We start from the raw sequence: 24403 nt of genomic DNA on the forward strand, positions 1-24403 counted from the left end.
AAGCCTCAGAACTCATCCTTACGTATGAGGAGGAATAGCCCTCTGTTCAGGCTCTCTTAGTATCATCTTGTGCATTCTACCTGTTAACATAAATCAGAATTTTGTTGGTTTTGTCATGTATTCAGTATTCTTGATAGGGAAACATAACATTTATCTCCTATTTCTTTTTATTTGCTCTTTAACCATTCTGAAAACACCTCAGGTTTTGCTGTACATCATTTAAATGGAGGAAAATGTCAGATTGATTCTATACATCTTCAGCCAAGAAATGGTAAAGAACACGATATCCAGGTTGTACAACTGGTTCTGTAACAATTCCTGTAAAGTGTTTGATGAAAGACTTAACTGAAGCACAAATAACTTTTTGAGGGTGATAATTAACGTTGTTTAACTCTTACCCTATACTGCTTTTACATACTTCATGTTTTCTGAGAAACTGGTTGCTTGAGCTAAAAATATCTCTGGAATTCTGACCTGACAAAAATGCTCAAGGCATTTACTGCTGTATCCACAGAAGCTAAAGCAGTGGGCTTCAAGATACCAGCTCGTCAGTCACCAAAACAGATCTCTTCACTCTGTCTGGGTTTACGTGATCATTATCAGCACATCCAGTGACCGTGTTAGTATCACTAGATACTAACATACAAGCTGGCTCACAACAGCAGCCTTCAGTGTTACAGTTAGTATTTTTTCCGCTTTTGAAGAGTTCTGCATGTTGATTAGAACTTCTGAGTATGTGAAGACTTCAGATTGGGATTTTTTTTCACTCTTTTTCTTCTGAGATGAAAAAAATTAATCCCATTAAAAACTAGGGTTATGTCCAAATGAGGAAAAAGAATCACAAATCTTCATAGGCTAAAATGTGAAAATACACTGAGGTGGGGCACAAAGTAGTTAAGGAAAAATTTATGAAGGAAATAGTTCTACTAATAAAAATAATATCAAATGCTATTTTATTGAACAGTTTTGTTCCCCCTATTGCAGCCTGTCCCTGCTTCAGCACTACAAAACAGAGAAGATTATAAAATTGGAAAAGGATAGGGAGAACAACAAAGATAAAAGGTACAAAAGTGCTCTCATGTGAAGAACAATGCACTGGAGCAGGAATCTTCGTTTTGGAAAAGACAGTTTGCTCAGGTGGCTAAAGTATTTTGATAAAATGATAAGCAGCAATTGTGCTGAGTATGGAATAATTTTTCACCATCTCTTATACTAAATGAAACACATGAATGTTGAGAGGGCTGTGCCTTCCCTTACACAAGCTTAAATAAGTGGTGGAACTCCTTGCTGCATGATCTTTGTGGATGTTGAAGTTCATCGCTGTTGAAAAAGCAACTTGCAACTTAGGAAAAAGATTCTTTCTCGGGATATCCCCAAGATTGCGAATCAGAGTAAAAGAATGTTCCAGGGAAATATTAGCATCTTGCTATGCTTTTATAACTTTTTCCTAGGTATGCATCCCCTGATGGCCGTCATCACAAACAGGATGCTCACTTCTCTGAACTTCTGCTGAACCAGTAGAACTGTTCTGTGAATGCATAAAGTATCTCTAATGAAAAACTTACAGTAGCTTTAAATTCTCCAGGTCTCATAATCACAGTTATGAGGCATAGGTGCAGCAACACTTTGCAGTGATTTAACAGAAACACATGTCATCTTACAAGGATTTTTTTGACACTTTTTAATTCAGCTGAAACAAAGGAACATGGTTCAAGTTCCTCCTCAAACTCTCTACTTGAAAATTTCCCCCTTTGTCCTCAAAGTTAGTCAGTGGAAATTCCCTTCAGGACCTGACATAGGTATTTTTACAAAGTGTGTATCCAGGGCAGGGTCGTCTTTATCCCCAAAGTAAGTAAACAGTTTAATTTCCATTTAGACTGAGCTCTTAAGTATACACTATGGCATTATTTTAACTCTTTGCATCGATACAGCTCCTGATTTCTTTCATAGACTTTTTCTTACAGATAACATCCAGCTATTTCCTGCCCCGCCCCCTCCCCCCTTCCTCCCTGATCAGCCTAGGTTTTTGGAAGGAATTAGGTTTTCCAATCTTTCTCCTGCACATACCAACTAATTCAGCTACCTCACTTAATGCTTGATTATGGTGCATATCCAGCAAGCTTATCTTTTGCTCTGGAGAACCAATATAAAATTTCCATAGACTATACCTTTGCCAAATGTGGCCACAAACCTAAGACTCATTTCCTTACGCATTTTCCCAATGTCTTCTGTATAGGTCTAGTGCCCTTCTTTGTGCATATTCCTTAATGGTGTGTTTTCCTGGGCTTTTGTTTTGTGTGGTTTTTTTTTTTTTGTTTTTTTTTTTTTTTTTATTTTGCAGGCCTCTATTTCTTATTGTCTGTAGTCATCTTCTACACGCACCTTGCAACTTTCTGCTATATATCCTTTTCCTCTAAAGTCCCATAAACTGTAGTTTACAACAGGACAAATTATTTTCATCTCTAATCTTTAAATTCTCTCCAGTATCTAGTCTGTGAAGGAATGTATTCAGAAAAGTCCTTTCCACACAAACAATTTGAAGAAAAGCTCCTTATATCTACTAGTGGTGCTCTGATCCTTTTAATTTCTCATTGACAGTTGCAAGTTACTCATGTCAAAACCGCCTTTAGCACATTGCTATTTTTTTTTTTTTTTTTCTTCCCAATGGTGCATTTTCCCAAATTGCGGACCTTGCTTGTTCCCAGTGAAATTGTAATACATTCAGCACTTCTCAGCATCTCTCATTTGCCCAGTGTCATTCCTGTTGGGCATGCTAAGCTGACCCTCTGGAAACTGTCTTACTTGAAGTGGGTTCTTTCTTGAATTTTCTTACCAGAACAGTCTCCCTGCCTTTTTTCCTCTGCATTTTTATTTTGCATGGTGCCAGTCAGTGACCTTCGTGGCTTCAGTCCTAAATACAGCCTGGTAGGTATTTTCAGGTCTTCTAATGGAAATGTATTTTACAGTCTTAAAAAAAAAGATTAATTTTGAGTGGCCTGTTACAATTGAAACTCCTTAGCCCCTCACCTTCAACCACTTGCCGAATCTGTTTCCAGACAAACACAACATTTTAAAATCTGTGTAATGTCAGTTGGCAATTCATTCCCCTGCAGTGGTAGAAACCAGTGACCTTTTGAGAAGTATGCTGCCCATCTTTCTTGAAACAATTTCTCCCTTCCACCTGCCATTTTCCTCTTTACTGTTCTGGAGCAGCTGAGCTCCACTGTTGTTCTAGAAAACAACTTGCGTGGGATTTTATCCAGGAATCGAAAGCCCCTGTCGCTGTATCCAGCAGGTACTCTGGCCCCACGTTCTAACTTCCTCATCCAGTTTGCTTTAAGCTTGTAATACTGAGGGTGAACGTCTGGTCCATAATGTGGTGGTCCAGGAATCAAATCCAGGAGCCTCCAGTGCCCACTGGCAGCACACGTTCCCATACAGCTGACAAGCCCTGCTCTGTGTGGGTGGTACAGGGAGCTGACTCCAAAATGCTGTAAATCTGACTCTTGGCAGTTTATTAACTCATTAACAAATGAATGTGAATATTTATAACAGTAAAGCTAATTTTGTTTACCTAAGTGCTAATAATTATCCTCCTACCCAAACCAGAAATGCGTATCAACTGGTCAGCCTCTACTCTGCCCCCAACTTCTCAGTGCTGCTTTAATACAGAAGGGCCAAGAAATGCTGTTAAATGCTGATTCTTTGTTTTGTTTTGTTTTTTTTTTTTTGCATACAACTGAATTATCTCACAAACTGAAACCAGTAACTGCTGATGGATGCCCTTTAAGTTTTGAACTTAAGCATTAGTAGGCACTTTAGATTTAACTTTCTCAGGATCTGAGTCACCAACTTCAGTTTCACTTTTTTATTTAAGCTTAGCTATTTGCTAAATACTTAATGAATGTTCTCTAAGGTTTTCTACGAAGTGAATGAAGCTAAAGGTTAATAGCAAGACTTCTATTTAAACTTCTGGGAAGGGCCCACAAAAATGATCAGGGACTTGTGGGGAATAATTTATAAAAGAAAATGAATTCCCTGTTGGGTAAATATTAAAGATTACACTATGTAAGTTAGCCTGGACAACTGTACCATTGAAAAAGATAAAATATGTAACGCCTTGAAAAGAGCAAAAGCAGACTTGCAGAGTAAGTTAAATGCAGTCTGCTGGTGAAAATCTCTGTATTACAGTTCATTGCCTGTTTCATTAAAACAAGCAAGTTTTTTTTTTAAGTTAAAAAAAAAAAAGCATTCTAGTAAATAGAGTCTCAGTCTTATAACTTATATTATTCAGACAACAAATGTAGTTTTATGTGTTGAAAATCTATACTAATATATTTTTGAATGCTAGAATATGCAGTCTTCTGTTGCTACTTTAAAAAAAAATAATAAAAATGGAGAACTGACTCCATAAGAAGACTTGGATGATCAGTGGTAGATCCTTTTACATTTTAAATATTAAAATAAAATCTAGCTTTCCAGAATAACCCAGTCCTGGCCCCATTGCTTCAGAGCCCATTGCCAGATGCACGTTTCTCCCCTCAGTTCCACAGTTAACCAGACAATCTTCTGAACAACTTAGGTGAAGAGGGAAAGACTGGCTGTTGCTGGGGAATGGATAAAGTTCTCTTTTCTCAGATAAAAGCAACAGAACTTTAAAAAGCTGCTTGTCAGTATTTCACTTTTGTTGTGTCATACTTTATATTATTGGAAAACAAACTAGCTATGTCTTTCAGTGTAGCGGAACCATCTGAGTAGTCATAGGGGCAAGTTGTGCGGAGGGTGATGGGCAACGCTAACACTGCTGCCTCCAGCCGAGCAGGATGGGATAAAGCAGGTTCCTGTAGTGTCTGCCCAGCAGACATAAAGTCTGTGAATTGAAGGAAATTGCACAGCTTCTCAGATTACAAGGTACAATTAGTGCCAAATGTGAATGTGGCAGTTTTACACTAAACAAACATATCCCCGAACAACAAAGCTACAAATTAAAAGAAACTTTACCCAGAGTAGAGGACAGAAATGGAAGCAGAATTTTGACTTCTGCTCTTGCAGGTCTGCTGTACAAGTCACTTCCTATGTAACAGATACATGATGCTGTGACATCTTTATGAAATACTTTAAGAAGTACAGATTTTTAAGCTATTCCGTATTAAAAACTTTGCAAAATAAATGACTAAAAATCACAAGCAGTAAACCTGAGGATAAAGTAAGCAGGTAGCAACAAAATGCATCTTCTGAGGAAAATTAATTTCCTCTGAATACTGTATGGAAATTTGCTGTGTGTATGCACCTTGTTTGGTATTTTCCTAATAGAAAACATGTGGACTGACATGAAATAATATTGTGCAGACGCTCTTAGAAGAAATTCAAGCTCACCTTGGGCTTTTGCCAAGCTCTCTGAGAAAGGTCAACATACTGAAGTCAAACTGCAGCATTTCACCTGCTGTAGAGGTCAATGGAAATGTTGTGTAAAATGACAAAACGTTTGAGCAAAGATTCTGAAAGCTATTTTCAGCTTTTGGTTTCTAGTGATTCACCTTCCAAATACCGACTTTTCCTTAATAATGTTGTTGTGGGGTTTTCACTGAAGATTTGTAAACATGACTCTTCTGAACAGAAGTATTGCATATGCGCTCACATACCCTTTGCCCAGATATGCCTGTGTGGGGCTAGTGCAAATGAATATAAAAGGCAACAACAACTTCTCAAACGAACTCATAAATAAAAGCAGGTGCTTCTCCTTGAGCAGGTCTTTTTCATGTTTGTAACTCGGAAGTCCCTCTGTCAGTAAGATTTCCCAGGAGAAGTTGTTTAAGCACTTTTATTTTGTCCATTGAACTAATCTTTCCGCAACCAGTTGTGTCTTACATAACTTTGAACTTCCTAAGACCGAGTAACTACAGAGCTGCTGAAAGCATCCAAGCGGTTTGAAAGCTTGTGACTTACACTGAACCTGAAGGCAGTTAGTTATTCATGTGAAGTTGGCTTTGAACTGTCCTCACTAGCAATAAACTACATTCCAGAATTAGTGTATTTTCAGTGTCTTAACCTTAAACTTACTGATGTTAAGGTTTGTTACATTTCCTGCCCCGTTCCTTTCCTTTACAAGCAACGGTGAAGTTTTGAGAGGTGTTTATATGGTTTTAGGGTCCCAGTCACTTAATGATTCAGTTTAGTCATCATCTAAATATAGAGCATTTGATCAGCTGTAGCGGTTTCTGGCTGCTCAGCACTGGGGGCCCCTGTTGTCCAGAGCCCAAGTATTTAGAACTAGGTAAGCTTTCTGTCATCAGAGATCTTCTATTTACAGGGCTTAGCGCACGATGTTACGCAGCAGAGCTCGAAATGCCACCCGAGCGTGTCGCTGCAGGGCTGCTGGGAGGATCTCTCCGGGAGCCGGGTGCTCCCCCAAAATCCAACCTGGCTTGGGAGCTGGTCCTGCGCTTCCCCCTCTCCCCTTGCAGCAACCCGAGCCGCGACCGCCGTGCCCCTCCGGGCCCGTCCCCCATTTCGGCACCTCCCCCCCCCCCCCCCCCCAAAACCCCCGCAGCAAGGCTACGGCTCCCGCAGGCCTCGGGGCCTCGTTACCCGCCCCGCCCCGCTGTGGCCCGGCCGCCTACAGCGATGCCCGCCTGCCCCCCCCGTCCCCTCCGAGCTGCGGTGCCGGGGTGAGGGGGAGAAAGGAGGGACGGGAGCGCCCGGCCCGGCAGCCGCACCGCCTCACCCATCGCCGCCGCCACTTCGGGCTGCCCGCCTCCAACAACATGGCGCCGCCCGGAGCGGGGCGGGGGGGTGTGTGTGTGTGTGGGCGCCGTCACGTGGGCAGTGCCGCCGCCGTCACGTGGGCGGCGGGCGCGGAAGCGGCGCGGCCTCCCCGGCCATGGGCTGGGTGCGGGCGGCCGGGCAGCGGCTGCTGCGGCGGCGGGCGCGGGGCGCCGAGGTGCTGCGGGAGACCTGCCGGCAGTACCCGCTCTTCTGCTGCCTCCTCCTGGGGCTGGCCGCCGCCACCCTCCTCCTCAACCGGTAACCGGGCCCGGCCCGGCCCGGCCGGGAGCGCTGGGGCTGGGGCGGGGGAGCCGGGCCGGGCCGGGCCGGGCCCAGCGCGGCACTGCTGCTTTATCGCTCTGTCATCTTTCCTTCCTCTCTTATTTATAAGGTATCTCCACGTTTTAATGATCTTCTGGTCGTTTGTGGCTGGTGTCGTCACCTTCTACTGTTCGCTAGGACCGGACTCCCTCTTGCCCAATATTCTTTTTACAATAAAATACAAACCCAAGGTAAATACGTCCATTAGCGTTCTCGTGCTTTCTTTAAATCCGGTAAGATTTTCACGTGGCGATTCTTGCGTGATTCTAACTGCTTTCAGAAGTGCTGCGCATCAGTACAGCTCGTGTCTGCCAACCGATAGATGTTTTGTAGCAAATACGCAACGATTAAGACTTTGGATCCTTCATAGGCTTCTGCATAGTCCCGTCAAATGTACATATGTCTGTAAAGCCGGTTGTTGGGAGTGTTCACGGGTGTTATCTTCTGCTTCGCTCTTTTTTTTCACTTCTGGCATTTGAGTAATGAGTATTTGAGAAATTATGCAGCTGTAGTTTTTTTTTAATTGAGACTGTTTCTTTTTTAAAGGTGCTCTTCCTTTGGCAAGCCTGTGCCAAGTCTATTTTGCCGATCATAGTCAAACTTCTTTAAGTGGTACTATGTTTCAGAGGAAAAAAAAAAAAAAAAACAAAAAACAAAGCCAAACCATTCCCAAAGGAAATTACTTTTTTTTAACTTAAAATGGTTTAATGTAGAACTTCATAGGACTAAAAATGCACTTACAATAGCTGAAAGCTATGAGTAAGGTCAGTTTCTTAGAGAAACCAGCTGGTCTGTTATTATACAAACTGATGTACAGGGAGGTGACTGGAGATGTGAATGGATATCTCTCTCCTCAACCTTTGTTTTCGTGGAAGCGATTTTTCTGTTTGTTTCAGTTGTTTCTCATGCCATACCTTGTTATCTTGTTTTCCTGCTGGGAGAATGATTTCATTCTTATGCTGTTCAGTTCTCTGTAATTGGAAATTCACAAATGTATCCGTATATTAAGAGATGTAAACTTGTCCAAATATTTTCTCTTAGCAATTAGAATTGCCGGAGCTATTCCCTCATGGTCACAGTTGTGCTGTATGTGGAAAGGTCAAATGCAAGAGGCACAGGTAAATTAAACATGTAGCACATGTAGCTTAGTATTTCTTACATTTCGCACATGGCAGTAGGAAACTTTCAGTTAAATATTGTTACATCAACTTTTCTGTGCTCTCCTGCAGACCTACTTTGCTTCTGGAAAACTATCAGCCATGGCTGGATCTGAAAGTGCCTTCCAAGGTCGATGCATCACTCTCGGAGGTAATTGCTGCTTCATTTCTTTAGTACCTCGAAATTCAGTGAGCTTTTGTTATGTATCTCTTAGACCTTTTACTTCTGGTTCAGTAGACAGTTCAGATGTACTTCCCCATGTATGTTAACTTGTTCCTGTAGTCAAGTCAAAAGGATATATGGAGCAGATGGGTGAGATGGCCTACTCATTAACACAGATGTGACTGTTCCTGTAGGAGTGTGCCTAGAACACGGGAGAAACATCTGTGAAAATTGGGAAGTATATAGAAAAGAACAGTTACAACTGAACATACACGACTCTTGAAAAATTAAGAGTTTCAGCCTGCTTAGTTTGATAGTGTTTAAGAGATTATTTGCTCCAGCAACAGAATTTCTGTAATGAAGATGATAATGTGATGGTAGCTATTTAAATCATCAGATAAAGCTGTAACAAAATCTGTCTAAAAAGGAAATCAGTGGATTTACTCGAAGAATATCATAGATATCTGTTTTTTAATAAGACTAAATCAGGAATTTTGTTTTGTTCTTTTCTCTTTAAAAAGAGCTATCTAAAGAGTGGTTGTTCGTTGTTTTTTTTTTTTTTTTTTTTTTCCCCCCTTAATTTTAATTGATGAAATATATTGTCAGCTAAATAGATAATCTGTTGTCTTTTTTAAAGCTAGGTAAGTATGCAAGCACATACATAGCTTAATCTTTATGTATTTAGAATTCCAACTTTGGAGTTTTGTCGTAGGAGGATGAAAATTACCATCTGAGAAGTGAGAAGATTCTTGTGTGTCAGCCTTCACAATTAGCAATGTAGTGTATAAAGTCAAAGCTGTGTCTGTTTGTGGTATAAGCTAACACTTCAGCTCAGCTGTGTGTGATGGTGTCCTGGGCATGGCCCACAGCAAGAGCAGCAAAAGAATGAAAACCTGAAGGGAAGGGAGGGATGAACAGCTGAGGAATGTTTTTAAAAAACCACAGATAACAACTTGCTGTCTTCCTTTGGTTTAATGTAGTGACTCTGCAACTTCAGAAGCAAACATGCGTTGTTTAAAATTTACTTATTTTTTTAAACAATACGTTTGGGCTGAAATGTATTAAAATAACAATATTGCTGAATATAATTTCGATGGGCTTATTTTTCTTAAACCTTGTTTTAATAATGGAGTGTAAAGTAAATGCTTCTGTGCATGTAATATTTATAGAATTTTGGGTAGCAAATAGCTGTGACAATTTTAAAGGATATGGTAAATGCTGAAGAACTGGAAATTTTCCTGTTCAGCTTAAATGGGAATGTAGTGCTAAAAAAGTTCTCTGTATTATGTTATTCACAGGAGATACAAATAGATACCATAGTTATCTTCTGGAAGTGAACTTTGAAACGTGTTGTTACACATGGGCATTTTGTGCTTGATTGCTCTCGCTGCAGTTCTGCTTTTACTGAAGTGGTATGGGCTTGTCTTTGCTTTTACTTCAGTGGCATGTCCCTGGCCCTACTTTATTTAGCAGTGTAGACATGGCTTTTGTAGATCTATGCCGTGTTTATCATTCCTTTCTTTTGGTGCTTAACTAGAGGGAAGTGCAAGGCCTGAGTTCTGTGCCTTTATGGGGCAGTGAGCCAGGGTAATCATCTTGAATGGACCCAAACCAGCAGTCTGTTTAAGCCACCATTTTCACCTGTACGGGATATTATTTGGAGTGAGAAATACCATTGCATTGTTCCCCACTGTAACTCTTCCGTACTGGTTAAAAGGGTAGCAGGGGTTCTGCCTGCACTGTGTTCCTCTTGACCATCTGCTCTGAGGATGCAGCATGTAATGTGTGCCTGGAATTGGATAGCCTGCTTCATGTTGGAAGGAGAGACTGCTCTTACTTTCTCTTGTGGGTTAGTCATACGTTAGAGGGAAACTGATACAGTGAGAACTGAATTAAGATTAATGAGATTCTAAAGGGAGTGCAGAGTGCTGCCTGCTTCTGAAAAGCAGATTCTTCAAATATTTGGAATAATTGTGTCTTTTTTCATTATTCCAGATTAGTTTTGCTAGTTCTTCCTTTGCAGGTTGAAGAATTTTGGCAGTGTTCAAATTTCCAAATGTCTCTAATTTGAATCAGTTGTATAGTCTTTAAGCTTGTGTTTTCAAGTGCTAAGAGAATAATTTAATACGAACTCGAATCAGAAGAAATCCAAGTTTTTCCCACAAGTATGGATTTTTCTCTCTTGGATAGTGATGACAGTTTGTCTCACTTCACAAATTCTTAATCTTTTGCAGCCTTGTTTTGGTTATCTAGCTCCTGTATGTGGTTTAGAACAATAAGCAAAACCTGTGCTTGGACTTTCCTCCCCGCTTCATTTATGTTTGTTATTATAGTTGAACTCTAAACTGTCAACCATGCATCTATCAATATTTGATAGTTTGGGCTGTATCCTGTGCAAAAAGGGTGCAGTGGCCTAAATAGAATGTTGTTTCCAGTTTCCAAGGTGTTGTGCTTTGTTAGTTTCTCCAACGTTTTCTTTCTCTTTGAATTAGGATCCCATATCTGTTGGTCAGTTTTATGTTGCATATAATTTCAGGTGTTGTGAATTGTATAAAAGAGAATTTAATTCTGTTATTCAGTTAAGGAACTCAGCTTTTTCCCTGCAATCTCATTTTTGCTATGTGAGGGATGATTGCAAGTCAAATCTGTGGAAAGCCTCTCAGCTACTCTCGTTCAGCATCATGAAAGAAAAGCCTTAGTGGATCAAGGTGCTGTCTGTTGATCTCACAAATTTTTCTTTAATTCTTAAGTTCTCAGGTTCTTGCCTTGATTATGGGACCAGAATTTTACCTCTTCTTTTTTGTTTGTTTGTTTTTTCTTTTATTTTCTAAAAGTAAGAAATGGACAAATGCATGCCAAGAAATCAGTTACTGTCTGAACGTGCTCTTTGCCAGTCCTGAACACTTGTAGGAGCACAGTGACCTGCGTGCTTTTTTGTTGGGAATCGCTTGTTCTAACCTCAGGAAGTGGTCTCAGCTATCTAGCTGTACCATCTTTTAAGGCTTTTAAAATTGTCTCTTTCGCTTACTTATCAAACCCTTTCCAATCTAATTTGACCTGGTAGTTCTGACCCATTACCGAATCTCTCATCACTCACTTCTACAGTTCTTCCTCCTGACAACTGGGGTCTGTTTCATGGCAGTCCACAGAAAGCTTGTCTCAGCAGCAAAGACTGACTAGCTTGCAGTGGTGCAGTGCGTGATAGAAAATAATTTCTCTTTGTTTTTTCTTTAGCTGTTGCCTATATTGCTACCTGCTGCATTTGGTTTTACACTTGTAATATCTTTCCAGTTCAAAATTGCACACACGTTGTCGTTTTGCAAAATGCGTGAAAAAGAGGTAGGCTTTAAATGAAATGACTCATCATTTGTATTTAAAACTGGTGAATAATACTTTACAGACAAGGAAATTGCTTATCATTATCTGTCATTCTTTGAGATGTCCTGTCTACTCTGTTGGCATGTGTATGCAGTGTGAGCAATTGAGCTCTAATAACATTGTTGGTGTGGCTGAATTGGAAGTGTGTACACATTTCCTGCTTTCCTAATGCTTTATCAAAGTGCAGTGGATGATGTGTCAGTTTTTTTTTTTCTGATTTACAGGATCACACTGTTGGTAAGGCTCATAGGATTCCTAGGAAAACTGTATGGACCCTATGCCTCAAACTCCAGTTAGTGTCAGTCAGTTGCTTATTATTCCTTGGGTGCTTGTATTTTGCAGTATGGATGATTTCACACTGTGGCTTTTAGCTTCAGTACAGCACCTTGGTGCAACGGAGCATTGTACATAACTGCCTCTGCCATGCCATGTGTTTAATATATGTGCAAGTAGGGACTGTCTTCTGTGTGTCCAGGATCCAGGCATCTTTTTATTAAGGCCGTATAGGTAACTTGAGTTCTAATAGGAGGTGTATTGAACTCCAATATTGGGACCAGTGATACATGGACTTCAGGTGCATTTTGAGTTAAGTGTCTGTCTGTGTGCATGCTGCCTCCAGGTCTTTGGCTGGTGGGATTATCTGCATGGCTTTGTCCTGTGGCAGCATTACTGTAAAGCCTTTACTTATGGTGTGGCTGTGGAAGCAGGAGATAACGAGAGAAACGCTGGCAAGTGTGCAAAATGGTTCAGCTGGAAGTCAGTTACTACAAACACTGGATGAACCTCAAGGAGACCTTACCTAGAGTGGGATGGGTCATCAGGCCTGGTATCTTTTCTGCTTTCCTTGCTGATTAAATAACCATAGGAAAATGTTTCTCAAAGCTATACGTGTTTGACTTAGCTAGCAGTATAAATGAGATCTCTCACTGTTAGAAAAAATTCTTCTAGTGGCTTTAGAAGCCTCTGGACTGTAGACAAAGAGAGTGCCAACAAGTTAGGTTAGCATCTGATGAACTGAAATTGCAGTGAAACATGCACTGAAAGCCTGATGGGACAGTTCCAAAGTAGCAGTCATAGATAAAGAAAGCTCTTTCAAGATGAGTGCCTTGTGCTCCCTTTGAGTAAGCTGTCTTGTGCTGACCAAGTACACTTTCCACCCCACGCAGAAGATGGAGATACTGTCATTGCTCTTGTTGAGAAGGCACATAGCAAAAGTGGAGAAAGAAAGAGAAGGTATTCTTTAATAGATAGGCGCACAGTATGGATTCTTCTGCAGGTCTTTGCTTCTGAAAGGCACTTTTTTGAAAAGGTCTGCAGTTTGAGCCCTGAAGGAGGTTTGCTTCGTTAGAAACTCTGCATGAACAAAAATAATGTTGCAATACCTGCAAGACTGAGATTTCGATGGAGTACATTGGTGGGTTTTATACTGGTAGTGCTGTGAAAGGTATCAGGGAAATTGTTTTGAGTAGTCTGATCTGTTGCTCTTAAGGCCAATGGTCTGTGTTTCTTGACTGGAGCTGGATGTGATCTCTCTCCTGTTGTCTGACGATTAACTTCCAAAGAAGATTCTTGGGGATTTCTTGACCTCTTCTGGACTGGGAAGTAAAGCATCTGTTGTCATCTCCTCCCACTCTTCTACCCCACTTTTAATGGATATATGAGATTTTTGGAGGGGGACACAACATTTAGCTTACCCATCCATCATAAGCACATGATCATATTACAATTTCAAGATCTAGTACTGCTACAGCACATAGGGGCAGGAGAAAAGACATTGATGACTTTTCATATCTGTGTTGTGGACCATACAAAGTTATCCCAAACTGGAAAACATCTCTTCAGAGAGAGGTTGAAGGAGCACAATTTATTCTACACTCTTAAAAACAAAGGGAGGAAAATCACTGAAATAGAACGATTGCAAAAGAGAGAGTATCTTATCAAATTTGAGTAGGCAATATTCTTAGTAGTGAGGACAGAAAAAGAGTATTCATCAGCTAGCTGCTTGTCTGAAGAATTAAGAGGAATTAAAAAGGCTGTGGTGTGCATTTTACTGAGCATGTTTTTATCATCGTGAGTAGAGGAGAGGCATGTAGTGCCCTAAAGATAGTATAAATTTAGTAATCTTGAATTCTTGCAGTGCCTACAGTGTCGATGAGTGCAGCAGCAAATCTTGTAAGAAGAGTAATACTTGTTTTCATAAATGACATTTGTACATCAGCTGTTATATTCACCTTTCTTTTCAAACAGATATCACTTTTTTTTTGACACAGTGGCTTCTTCAGAAAAGCCTTTTCTTCTATAGAATATGGTACAGCAGCCTCATGTAGCAACACACATGTTCTGTCTTACCACCCTGATCAGCACTGATGCTGCTACGGATGAACTGATCTCTAAAGCAGTGATTCAGAGGGATAGGTTGTGACAAAAGAAGGTAGTACAGGTTATATCTTGGGGTTATAGTGAAGGAGGAGAAATCTCATGAAAACTTCATCCTCCCTTCTCCTTCCTTATGCTTATTGGCACTGTCTGATGTTGCCCCTTCCCTTCAGAAGTTTTCTTTTTACTAATCATGGTGCAAGGACTGTCGCAGTTACTTGAGACTTTTGCGTAGGTGTAAGGAGAGGTGTCGAGGCTGCAGTCTGGCACTACACCTTGTGTAAGTGGTGGTGGCCGCCCCCTGCTCACACAGGGACTGTCGCCTCCTCTGCCTCCCTTGTTTCTGTGACGCTGAAAGCCAAGCTGAACCAGGGCGCGCCTGTGAGATGGCTGCAACGGCACTGGTTCTTCCTGCTTAGCTCAGCCTTTCCAGCATGGAAAAGGCAACCACAGCCTTGACCTTATGGGGAACATGTTCGGTGGAAAGGGTGGAAAAGATTCTCCTACAGACATCCACGTAGGTGGGCTATACAGGGGCGAGGGGCAGGAGGGAGGTGGCCATGAGAATACATCTAGGACAAGGACTTTGGGAAGCGCTCTGGCTGGGATTTCAGGAGGTGGCTGGACCATAAGGCAGGCTTTGTTGAAAGCTATGGTGCAAAGTGTGGAGCAAGAACAATGTCTTTCCTAGGAACTGCTTTTTAGGATTTTTTTTTTGCTTGCTTTTTGAGTGGTGAGCATACAGGATTGACTGTCCCACTTTGAGGGTGGGGGAGAACTGCAAAAGGTAGAGGTTTGGATGGAAAAGGATAGAGGTGTGTGTAAGTGTAGGATGGGTAGCTGTGCCTGTGGGACGCTCCACACTGCATCAGAAAAGGGTGGGGACTGATCTGAAAAATTAGGGAAGGGCTGTTTGAGGCAAGATTACATTTTTCATAGTGTTTGCCTAACAGAGTGGCCATGGCACTGTGCTTCACCTTGTCGGGGATACTAGTGGCAGCCGTTTCACGTTGGCATCTGATGAAACCATCACTTTGCTCTTTGCCCCAAATACTGATTATTATGCAAAATGCTTGATCTTAAAATAGAATCACAGCATATGCATTTGTCTGTTAAAGTTTTATGACATATGAACTACATTCTATGAGTTTTGGAAGGTGTTTGTGTTTTTAACTTCTCTAACAAAGATGTACGGTAAACTGTTTATTTTTAAACTATTTATTTTGTAATGTGGTTGTCTTTATTCTGTGCAGGTACTTGAGCTGGTGCTAGAAAACTTTATTTATCCATGGTACAGGTATGAGCTTTACCTAAAAGTTACTATTTTTGAATATCGTAAATATTTGTCAAACTGTTTAAGAAATAGTCACCTGAAAATAAACATTTCTGTTTCTTCAGTAAAATATAAAGCATAGTTTCAGGTGCTACAGTTTCATAGTTTTACTGTCTCTTAGCAGAGTAGAGCAGATCTTTTAATAATTTAGGCATGATGAAATAGTTCTGAAATTTGTATTTCATCCTAAAAGCACTTTTAGATTATTAATTTTTATATGTTAATTTTCTATTAATTCTTACTTGGAAGTATATATAGCTTGATTAACACCTGTGTAAAACCTCAAGACCCCCCGGAAATTTATTTCCGGGTTAGAAGCATGCTGATCTTTCATATTGCTTTAAAAAAAAATAAAAATTCACTTTACAGTTTTTTAAAAAAAAAAAAAAACAAAAGTCCCATTCTTAATTTGTATAGAAAAGGTATTTTGAATACATATTGTGGGAGGCTTCTTGCAGAACATCTGGTGATTTGCTGAGTTTTAAGGCTGTGATTAGTTATGCTGAGCTGAATAAAATAGTGTATGACTAATTATTTTTTCTTTTTTTTCCCCTGTATTTTTAGATATTAATTATTCCTCCAGAGTACTTTTTAAACAAGATATTAAAAATTCTTCTAATAGATCATGCTGGCATTAGTGCCTTAAACCAGCATTTGCCTTAATTATGAATTTGACTTTTTAATTGGATGGATATGTTCAGTTTTGTGCTAAAATAAATTTATACTTTTTTACTTTTACTCTATGCTGTTGCTTTTTTCTGTCTCTCTGGGATCTAAAATTTTATGGGCAGACTTCTTTGCTTGATTTTTTTTTTAATTGTGGCTGATACCTGCATGTTTCACATCTATCTTTGTGTGATGAACACACTCAAGTATAAAACTTAACTTCTTGTGCAAACAGCAGAGGGAGCTTTAACACCGTGTATAGTGAATGATCAAGTTGGAAAACTCAAGGTTTTTAACTTTCAAATACAGAAAACTAGAGCATGTTCCACTGAGGTGTTTGATAACGTAACAGGTGTAAGGGAACCATCTTCTGCATTTCAGAATTTGAAATTTGGTAGGATTTTTTGGCTGGTGGAAGGTGTCTTCAGTGTCTTTGTTTTGGACTGACAAGGAAACTTGGATTTCATGTATTACATCTCTGACACACAAGACAGTGGAAGTCTGGAATACTATGGTGGGCATAGTAATATGCATAGTTAGAAGTGCAGTGCAAAATATACCTGGTACGGAGCCAGCCAGCCTAGATTCTGCTACGTCTTGCCCTCTAGTAAGCTTTATAGATGTTCCTGCCCTGTCTTTAGTTTTTACATGCCTTCGCCTCAGGATTTTGAACTAAGTCTGTAAAATCACACCATGCTCATCAGACCTAATAAGCTTTCCATGAACATGAAGTACTGGGAGTTCAGTGAGCTCTAGTGCAGTGATACCTGAGTAAATCTGCAGAAAACAACTTGGTCCTGGAAGGCTTTCTCGTTTTAGCTTAACAGCAGTAATATTGGATCCGGTCTCATTCCCTCTACCCATTCAGGTGTATCTGTGCTTTCCTGTATTTCCAGAACAGTTGTGCAGGGAGGCATGAGTTGTGTGTCTGTGTGCAGCTGTTTGAGGTCTGTCTCATAGGTCATGTTAGTTTTGACTTTTCCTACTACACTGTTTGCATAGCTCAGCTCACTCTGGAGAAAGGACTCTTGCATTCATGAAATGTTTCTTCTGAGCTAACAGACCTCAGTGGCTCTATGTAGTTCTTCACTGAGCCAAAGCAGAAGCCTTTGCATCCAGACTATAATTTATTTAGCAGCATGGGTAACCACCAGCAGGCAATCCAGACTTGCCAGACTAGGTTGGTAAAACAGTTTGCTGCTTTCCTTTGCAGAAAAGTCTGGCCATAATTCTTTATGCTAGTTGCCCCCTTTTGAAGTGAATGGAATTTGTGCAGAAGCTATCTCTCTCTCTCTTCTTTTTTTTTTTTTTTTTTTAATGCCCTGCCCACTAATTCTGGCTTGCAGCACCTTGCACACTCTGGACATTAGAGAGGTAACATAACATATCTCACTGAGAAGCCTGGGAAGTACAACATTTACCAGAAATGTGTATTGCAAGATAGAATAATAGATTTATTGCTCAGGAAATGAAGTGCTATAACCAGGGAAGAGCTGTGCTTGATGCTTGTTTCATTAATAAACTGTGTAAGAATTTGTAATATTTTATTAGCGGCTTAAAGTTTAGAAGCAAACATTCCTAAATTTGGATCAGGTTAGGGGAATGAAGATTAGTACTTAAAATCCAGTGAACTCTACTGAAATAGGAAGTTATACCTATGTGTGGTTTTTGTTTGGTATTTTTCAAAGTATTTATACTGGTTATATTTAAATATTTGTTTTAAGAATTTTTCTCAAGTATATGAGAAGAATAGACCATAGTTGTAAGTAAATCAAGTTTGTAGAGCTACAAAACACAGGTCTGAGTCTATTTATGCTGTAATATAAAACTATTTAATATCTTGCTTATACCAATCTCATTTTACATAGAAGAGTTTAAAGTTTGAATGAGTCAATCTATGGTTACTTAATTTTTTTAGTTATTAATGCTACTCCAACTCCAGTTCTCTCAGATTAGATTAGAATACAGTAATTACCACACTTTGTAGAAAACATTTTTCTTTGATAGTGTCAAACCCCATTTTTTGCACATATGGAGCTGCTTCTATTTAAAATGCAAGTAATGCAAGAAAAATTCAGGATTTTTGTTGAGTTAGAAACCATAGCTTTACAGTTTTATCAGTTTGCAACTTATTTTCTTCATCTTTCTGTTAGGAGTTGGCCAAATTTCATAAGAATAATTGATACACAGAGAAAAAAAAATCAGTTTGGTATTTGTATATGGTTTTCATTTATCAGCAGATCCCATAGGACTTTGCATGTAATCGCAATTGGGTGTATCTCATTTGAGACATTGGACTCAGTAACTGTTTACAATTAACAGACTAAGCCTTTTTCTTTTAGCAAATCTCTCCATTACACTGACAGTTGTGGTTTTAAGTTTTTCCTCAAATTCTGGGAAAATGCAGCCAATTTTTAAAATGTTTCCAAGTGAGTTATTTGGACCTTCCACTGTGTCACTAGAGATTTGAGATTTTACATGTGTTTGATGTTTTTTTCACCAGTCTTCAGTCTGCTGGTGATTAAAAAAATGTCTCTGCAAACCTATGGCACTTTGTGAAAGTACGTGGCATAAAGCCGTGTCCAAATTGAATTAGCCAAGATACTGGTTATCCAAGTGTCAATAAAATAACAACTTCTCGGTCCAAATTACTTCATGTATCTTGTTGTCTGTCAGATAACCGTAATATAGTCATACAATTTGTTGGTTAATCCCTTGGCTTCCTCTGACAGTGTAGGTATTTGCTAACCATATTGCTTCCAAAATGTCAGCTGCTGATCTTAAAACAAACCAAACCTTCCCCTATAGTGTTTTTATCTGCATATGATTAGCTGTTGGAGGATGGTTGTGCTCCTTATGCCAGCCTGCTTTCTTTGAGGTGCTTTTTCATGGAATTGGTTGCATACTTTGACCATTACGTCACCAGTATCTGTACCTAGCAGTTCATCTGCAGCATGCATTCCAATGCTATATAACCCAGGCTAACATTGCTTTAAAAAAATTGGATACTGAATAACATAAAATGATGTTATAGGCATAAAATTTCTATTTTTCAAATGTACTGTTGTTGCATCTATATATATATTTTTTTTTTAATGCAAACAATATTTGCATTTGCTACATATGCAGACTCATTTACTACCAAAAACTGTGATGGCTTTTACATACGGTCATAAGCTAAAGCAGAACGAAACTTTGTTTGTTGTGTCATTACTCGGCTATTAAAATGCAGTTTTACCAATATCTTTAGTCATACTCTAATGTCCATATGTACTTAAATGCTGGTAGATTTTTATTCTTTCTGCTGCATTTTGTGGAATGCTGTTATCATTGTCTCTTTTCCACTCAGTTTGGTTGCTGTTTCTGCATCTAAGACTTTGTGTATTTCCTGTTTTCATTCAGCTTCCCCCAAAAAACTTGGAGTTAGGTATTTTTCTTCCTGAATCAACTTAAAGTATTTTAGTCATGATTTTTCTCCGAGCATACTTTATTGCAGCAGGTGGAAACTAGCAAGCCACATACAAAATTTAGTTTAAATTCTTCTTTATTTCTTTGTTTCCAAGCAGAAACCATGTTAAATAATTTAAATTCTGTTTCAACTAGCTATAGGTTGAGGTTCTTGTTCTCTTTTCTTTGTAATTAATGGTTTCACATTTCATTCTACATCAAAAGTCGATCAACTCCCAAAAAAGCAAGCACTGTCATTTGCTGGTTTCCCGTGCTATGCTTTCTTTTCTAGGAAATGGCAATCTCTCTTTAGACCAGAAATAGGCCCAATTTTATATTTAAAAGAGAGACTATTATTGTATTAAATGGCATCTAAGTATTAGAACTTGTTGAAAAAATACCAATGAAAATTTTCTGTTGGAGGAGACTGAACTGAAATACAAGGGGGATGTTCCTATTTCGTTAAAAGGTACATGAGAAACTACCAATTTATAATAAACTTAAGAGGTCAACAAAGCCAGATTTGTACTAAACCATAAGAAAATTATTTGAAATCTTGGAGTATATAAGGTCTTGTGTTATGCAATATGAAAAATCTAATTTTGACTAACTTAACTGGGGTACATGCTTACAGTACTCTTAGTCCAAAGCTTTACTGATATAAATTCAGTTTCACTTTATGGCACTGAACTAGGGAACGTTCACATATGTGGAAACCAAGTTAGATTTTGCTCACTCAAAATCATGCAGACAGTATATTAGAGCAGGAATTGCTATATAATTCTGATTTACTGACGTATTTCTTAAGCCATTGTTGCATGCACAAACGTAGTGGGAATGCTGCTGTGTATTTTATTCGAATAGAAGACTGCTTACTCTCTGCCCATGATTGGTTGCTTTCATTTCAGTTAATACCAGTTGAAGTGTCACCATTGAATGTTCTTATTCCAGCTTTTAGTAGCACCAAATGTATTGTGGTTGGATAAACATACATGTATTTTAATCTGTTTTCTTACATGACATCCTTTACAACACTGCAGAAATATTACTGATGATGAATCCTCAGTGGATGAACTGAGAGGCACGCTGCGGTTTTTTGCGTCTGTATTAGTTCGGAGAATTCACAAGGTAAGGTGGCTTAAAGGTACTAACGTTGGTTTTTCCATCAGAAGTAACTGATACCATCTGTAGTGAATTCTTTTAATTTTTTTTTAAAATGGTGATTCCAGAGTCAGTCTTACAGAGAGAATTGGCAGTTTTCATCTAAGTTTCTTCTTTGCATTATCTGTTCCCTTCTTCTGGAGCTTATCCCATTCCTGGTTATAAACCATCTTTGATGATTCATCGTTGGAAGTGTTCAACGTCAGGCTGGCTATGGCCTTGAGCAACATGATCTAGTGAAAGATGTCCCTGTCCATGGCAAGGGGTTGAACTAGGTGATCTTTGAAGTTCCCTTGCAACCCAAACCATTGTGTGATTCTTGCAAATAGATATATTTTTCACACTGGTGCAAGACATTATTAAAACTTTGGGATGATCTTTTAGCTATTGTTTCATGATTTAATCCAAGTGGAAACAATTTTGAGAATTATTGAAAAAGAACTATTAGAAAATGCTTAGCACTGTACCTGTCTCATAGCTTCTGATGCTTAGCACTGTATCTGTCTCATAGTTTCTGCTTGCTTGACTTCTTTAAATGCAGGCAAGGTCCTTACAATTGTCTATAAAGAACAGACTGCCGTTAAGTGAATAGCTTACTAGAAGAACTACACCAGGTATAGTTCTTACATTAATGCGGTTCATAAGAAACATTCTGAAGACTAAAGATTCAAATTTTTTATTCGCTCCGTTTAATATTTTAGCACATATACTCTATCTTCTGGTAAAGTGCTTCAAGCCTGTTTTACAGGAACTGTTTCTAAGTTTCTGGCTGTTCTAAGCAGGAAGAGTTGCAAACTCGGTTTCCAGATATAGTCAGTGCTGGCCCCTTTGTTGGAGCAACTACCATAAATATGTGTCTCTTCCCCTCCTTAGTAACAGCAATATTTCCTAGGCTACAAGTTGTACATGTACTCTGTCGTGACTGATTAACAGCCTGATTTTGTCCTTGTTATGTATCAAATCCAGATGACTTTCTTGTTTAGTCTAACTCAAGCATGTTGCTTTGTAAACTGAACGTGGGGGAGGATTAGGAAAAGTCCGTGTAGTGCAGACATATGGAGGTGTGAAAGTAGAGTAAGTCTTTCAAAATGCAAATCTAGAGCAAGATCTTTAAATTTTAATTTGGAGTTGTAATACATGCAGGTGTTAGTTGCATTATTCGTAGATCATTGTTAATTCAGAAAATGATGATGTTTTCTCTTGAGCATTTAATAAGGTATTCATCATGTTATCTCAGATCAGCTATAGCATCTTTAAGTAGAGAGTTAATTTACCATATCTGTCTTTGACAGTAATGAAGTAAGCGTAGTATCTTCAATTCTATGTATCTGGGTAGACAATATGTGCAACAAAAACTCAAGATGTATACAAGTATTAAGCACTGTTGGGGAAACTACAAAATTAAGGTCATCACAGAAATGTATTTCTCTTTAAAAATGTTTAGATTTATTCGTATCCATCCTACAGAATAATGTGATTTCTTTTGTCTCTGCGTGAACAGGTATCTCAAGCAAAAAGATAGTCATAGAACCATTGTGTTTTGGAACAGAATTGGAACTTGGCATGCTCGGCCATGCAGGGGAGCACAGTGTCTCATGCGGTGCTATATTTTTCAGCTCATAAGTTGTTTTTTCTTCTGCTGAATAAGTGTTTCTGTGTGTGCACACACCTCCATACAGATTCAGGTAGCCTCAACTCATAGCTGTGATGCATATACTACTGAAAATGTTGTGCTCAGAAATCAGAGTTGATACTCAAGTTGTAAATAAAATACCAACTTTTTGTCATTTTAGGAATCTTGGTTAAAACTTCAGTAGTTATCTGAGAAGGGTTATGACAGAATGTTTTATAGCTTTTAGCTCTGATACAGTGTTCTTTATAACCTCATTTGAGGAGAAATTAATCACCGATTGCAAAATAAAATAGTCTTATACTTTTGCCAAACAGCTCTACTTCAATTTGGATTTATTATTAAATGCTTGGAAGCAGTAGTTCTAGCTAATAGAGATAAATTTTTTAAATTCAGGAGCTACTATGTGTAAGAAAACACAGACTGTTTTTTCCTTTTTTTTTTTTTTTTTTAATGATATCTTTATACTGCTTTGCCAAAGAATCTTCTACTTTTAAATTAAGACTTAAAATTACAGATTGCTTCAGTGAAAAGAATTAATTTGTCTTCTGTTTAAGGCTGCCTAGGTGGATTTTTTGAGGCATGGCTTTTGAACAAAGTAGCAAGCACTTTGGGAGAGTTAGCTCTTAAGTATATGCTGAAATACTTCTCTCTCTTTTTTAAAGTCTGGGTTTTCCTTATTGTGGCCATTTCTGGGTTAGTTATAGGTTTTGAAGGGAAAATGAAGAGTTTTCATTTGTATGGTGTAGTGTAGCTAGCCCTGCACCTGGTTGAAATTTTTGTCAAAAGTTGATGGTGTCTACTACACTGCCGATAACAATTTGCTTGCTGTGCTCTTTGACTTAACCTCGGCAAGAATAAACACTCCCCATCCCTCTGTTCCATAGGAAACTCCTGATTTGTTGAAATTACTGTTGAAATGAGAGTTCCAAAGGACAGAGTTTTCCATTGATGAGCAGAAGCTCCGAGTTTCTTGCTTGTAAATGGGAGGTGACCATAATTTAGTTACTTTTAAAAAGTTCTAGTCAATTGTACTAGCTTGTCTGGGCTGGCCAAGCCAGATCACAGCTGTGCACCTCAAATATTACAGGGGAGTGTGCAGGAATACACGCTATTCTCCTAGTACAAATGAATAAAGAAATCAATTTTTCTCACAGCTGTGGTCTTTTCAATTACACTGTCTCTTTCTTCGTATGACAAGAAGCACTTTTATGCTTCTGTTTCATTATTTAAGGTCTTTATATGATTAGTACTGAGCATGGACAAACTCTGTTAGGAAAGAAACTTGTTCTTTCCTAATGGGGAAAAAAAAATCCTAAGAAAGAAAAATGTTAAATTTTGAACACCTGCAACTGTATGCTGCTTCTTCTCGGATACATCTTATGCTCCTGCTTAAAATAAAGGGCATGCAAAGTGTAAATCTGTTTCTAGGTAAGTTTCTGTGGAAACTACTGCAGGTGATAAAGAAGAATCGCTTGAAACTTTACAGGCTGGGGACTGACTGGCTGTGGAGAGAAGCTCTACTGTGAAGGACCTGGCCCCATGGTAGACAATGTGCTGAATATGAGCCAGCAGTGTGTACTGGCAGAAAGGCAGCCAACAGCATCCTGGGCTGTATTTAACAGGAGCATAGCCAATTGATTGAGGAAGGTGATTATCTGCATTTACTTGGTGCTCTTTAGATGGCATCTAGGGCACGGCATCCAGTTTTGGGCTTTGCATTAGAAAAGAGGCATTCATAGAGTGGAGCAAGTTCAACCAAGGGTCCACCAAGATGACTGTGACAGGTGCATTTGACCTGTGAGGCCATGACTGTCTTCATCTCGGGAAGTATTCAACACCGGGGTGGGTACAGCCCTGAGCACCCTAATCTGAGCCTGTTCTGAGCAGAAGTTTGGGCTAAGGCATCCTGAGGTCCATTTGTGCCTGAATTGTTCTGTAATTCTCCTAATTCTCCTTTAATTTTTATAACCATCAAGGAAAGTATAAATGCAGGACTCTAATAC

General features: G+C 39.1%; 1 protein-coding gene and 1 long non-coding RNA gene across 4 annotated transcripts in view; one reads left to right on the top strand and one right to left on the bottom strand.

Annotated features, from left to right (window-relative positions):
- Window positions 1-936: 936 nt before the first annotated feature.
- LOC116964125 lies at window positions 937-6502 on the bottom strand. Its single transcript, XR_004408571.2, has 2 exons — window positions 5377-6502; window positions 937-1528 (listed from the first exon to the last, which is right to left on the bottom strand). It is a non-coding gene; the product is annotated as an uncharacterized LOC116964125 (long non-coding RNA).
- Window positions 6503-6855: 353 nt separating this feature from the next.
- The window catches only part of SNX14 (sorting nexin 14), a 57923-nt gene continuing 40375 nt past the window's right edge, over window positions 6856-24403 (top strand). For 2 of the 3 annotated variants that reach the window (XM_033002818.2, XM_033002820.2), the window contains exons 1-6: window positions 6856-7023; window positions 7157-7277; window positions 8128-8204; window positions 8316-8394; window positions 15414-15457; window positions 20647-20734. In XM_033002818.2, the coding sequence (XP_032858709.2) occupies window positions 6881-7023; window positions 7157-7277; window positions 8128-8204; window positions 8316-8394; window positions 15414-15457; window positions 20647-20734 (552 nt within the window). In that variant the 5' untranslated portion in view covers window positions 6856-6880. Of the gene's footprint in view, window positions 7024-7156; window positions 7278-8127; window positions 8205-8315; window positions 8395-15413; window positions 15458-20646; window positions 20735-23650; window positions 24048-24403 lie in introns of those variants that run through there. The other variant, XM_033002822.2, reaches the window with a different exon arrangement.

Source organism: Tyto alba, unplaced genomic scaffold (genome assembly GCF_018691265.1).
Source record: "Tyto alba isolate M040663 unplaced genomic scaffold, T.alba_DEE_v4.0 Super-Scaffold_40, whole genome shotgun sequence".
NCBI lineage: Eukaryota > Metazoa > Chordata > Aves > Strigiformes > Tytonidae > Tyto > Tyto alba.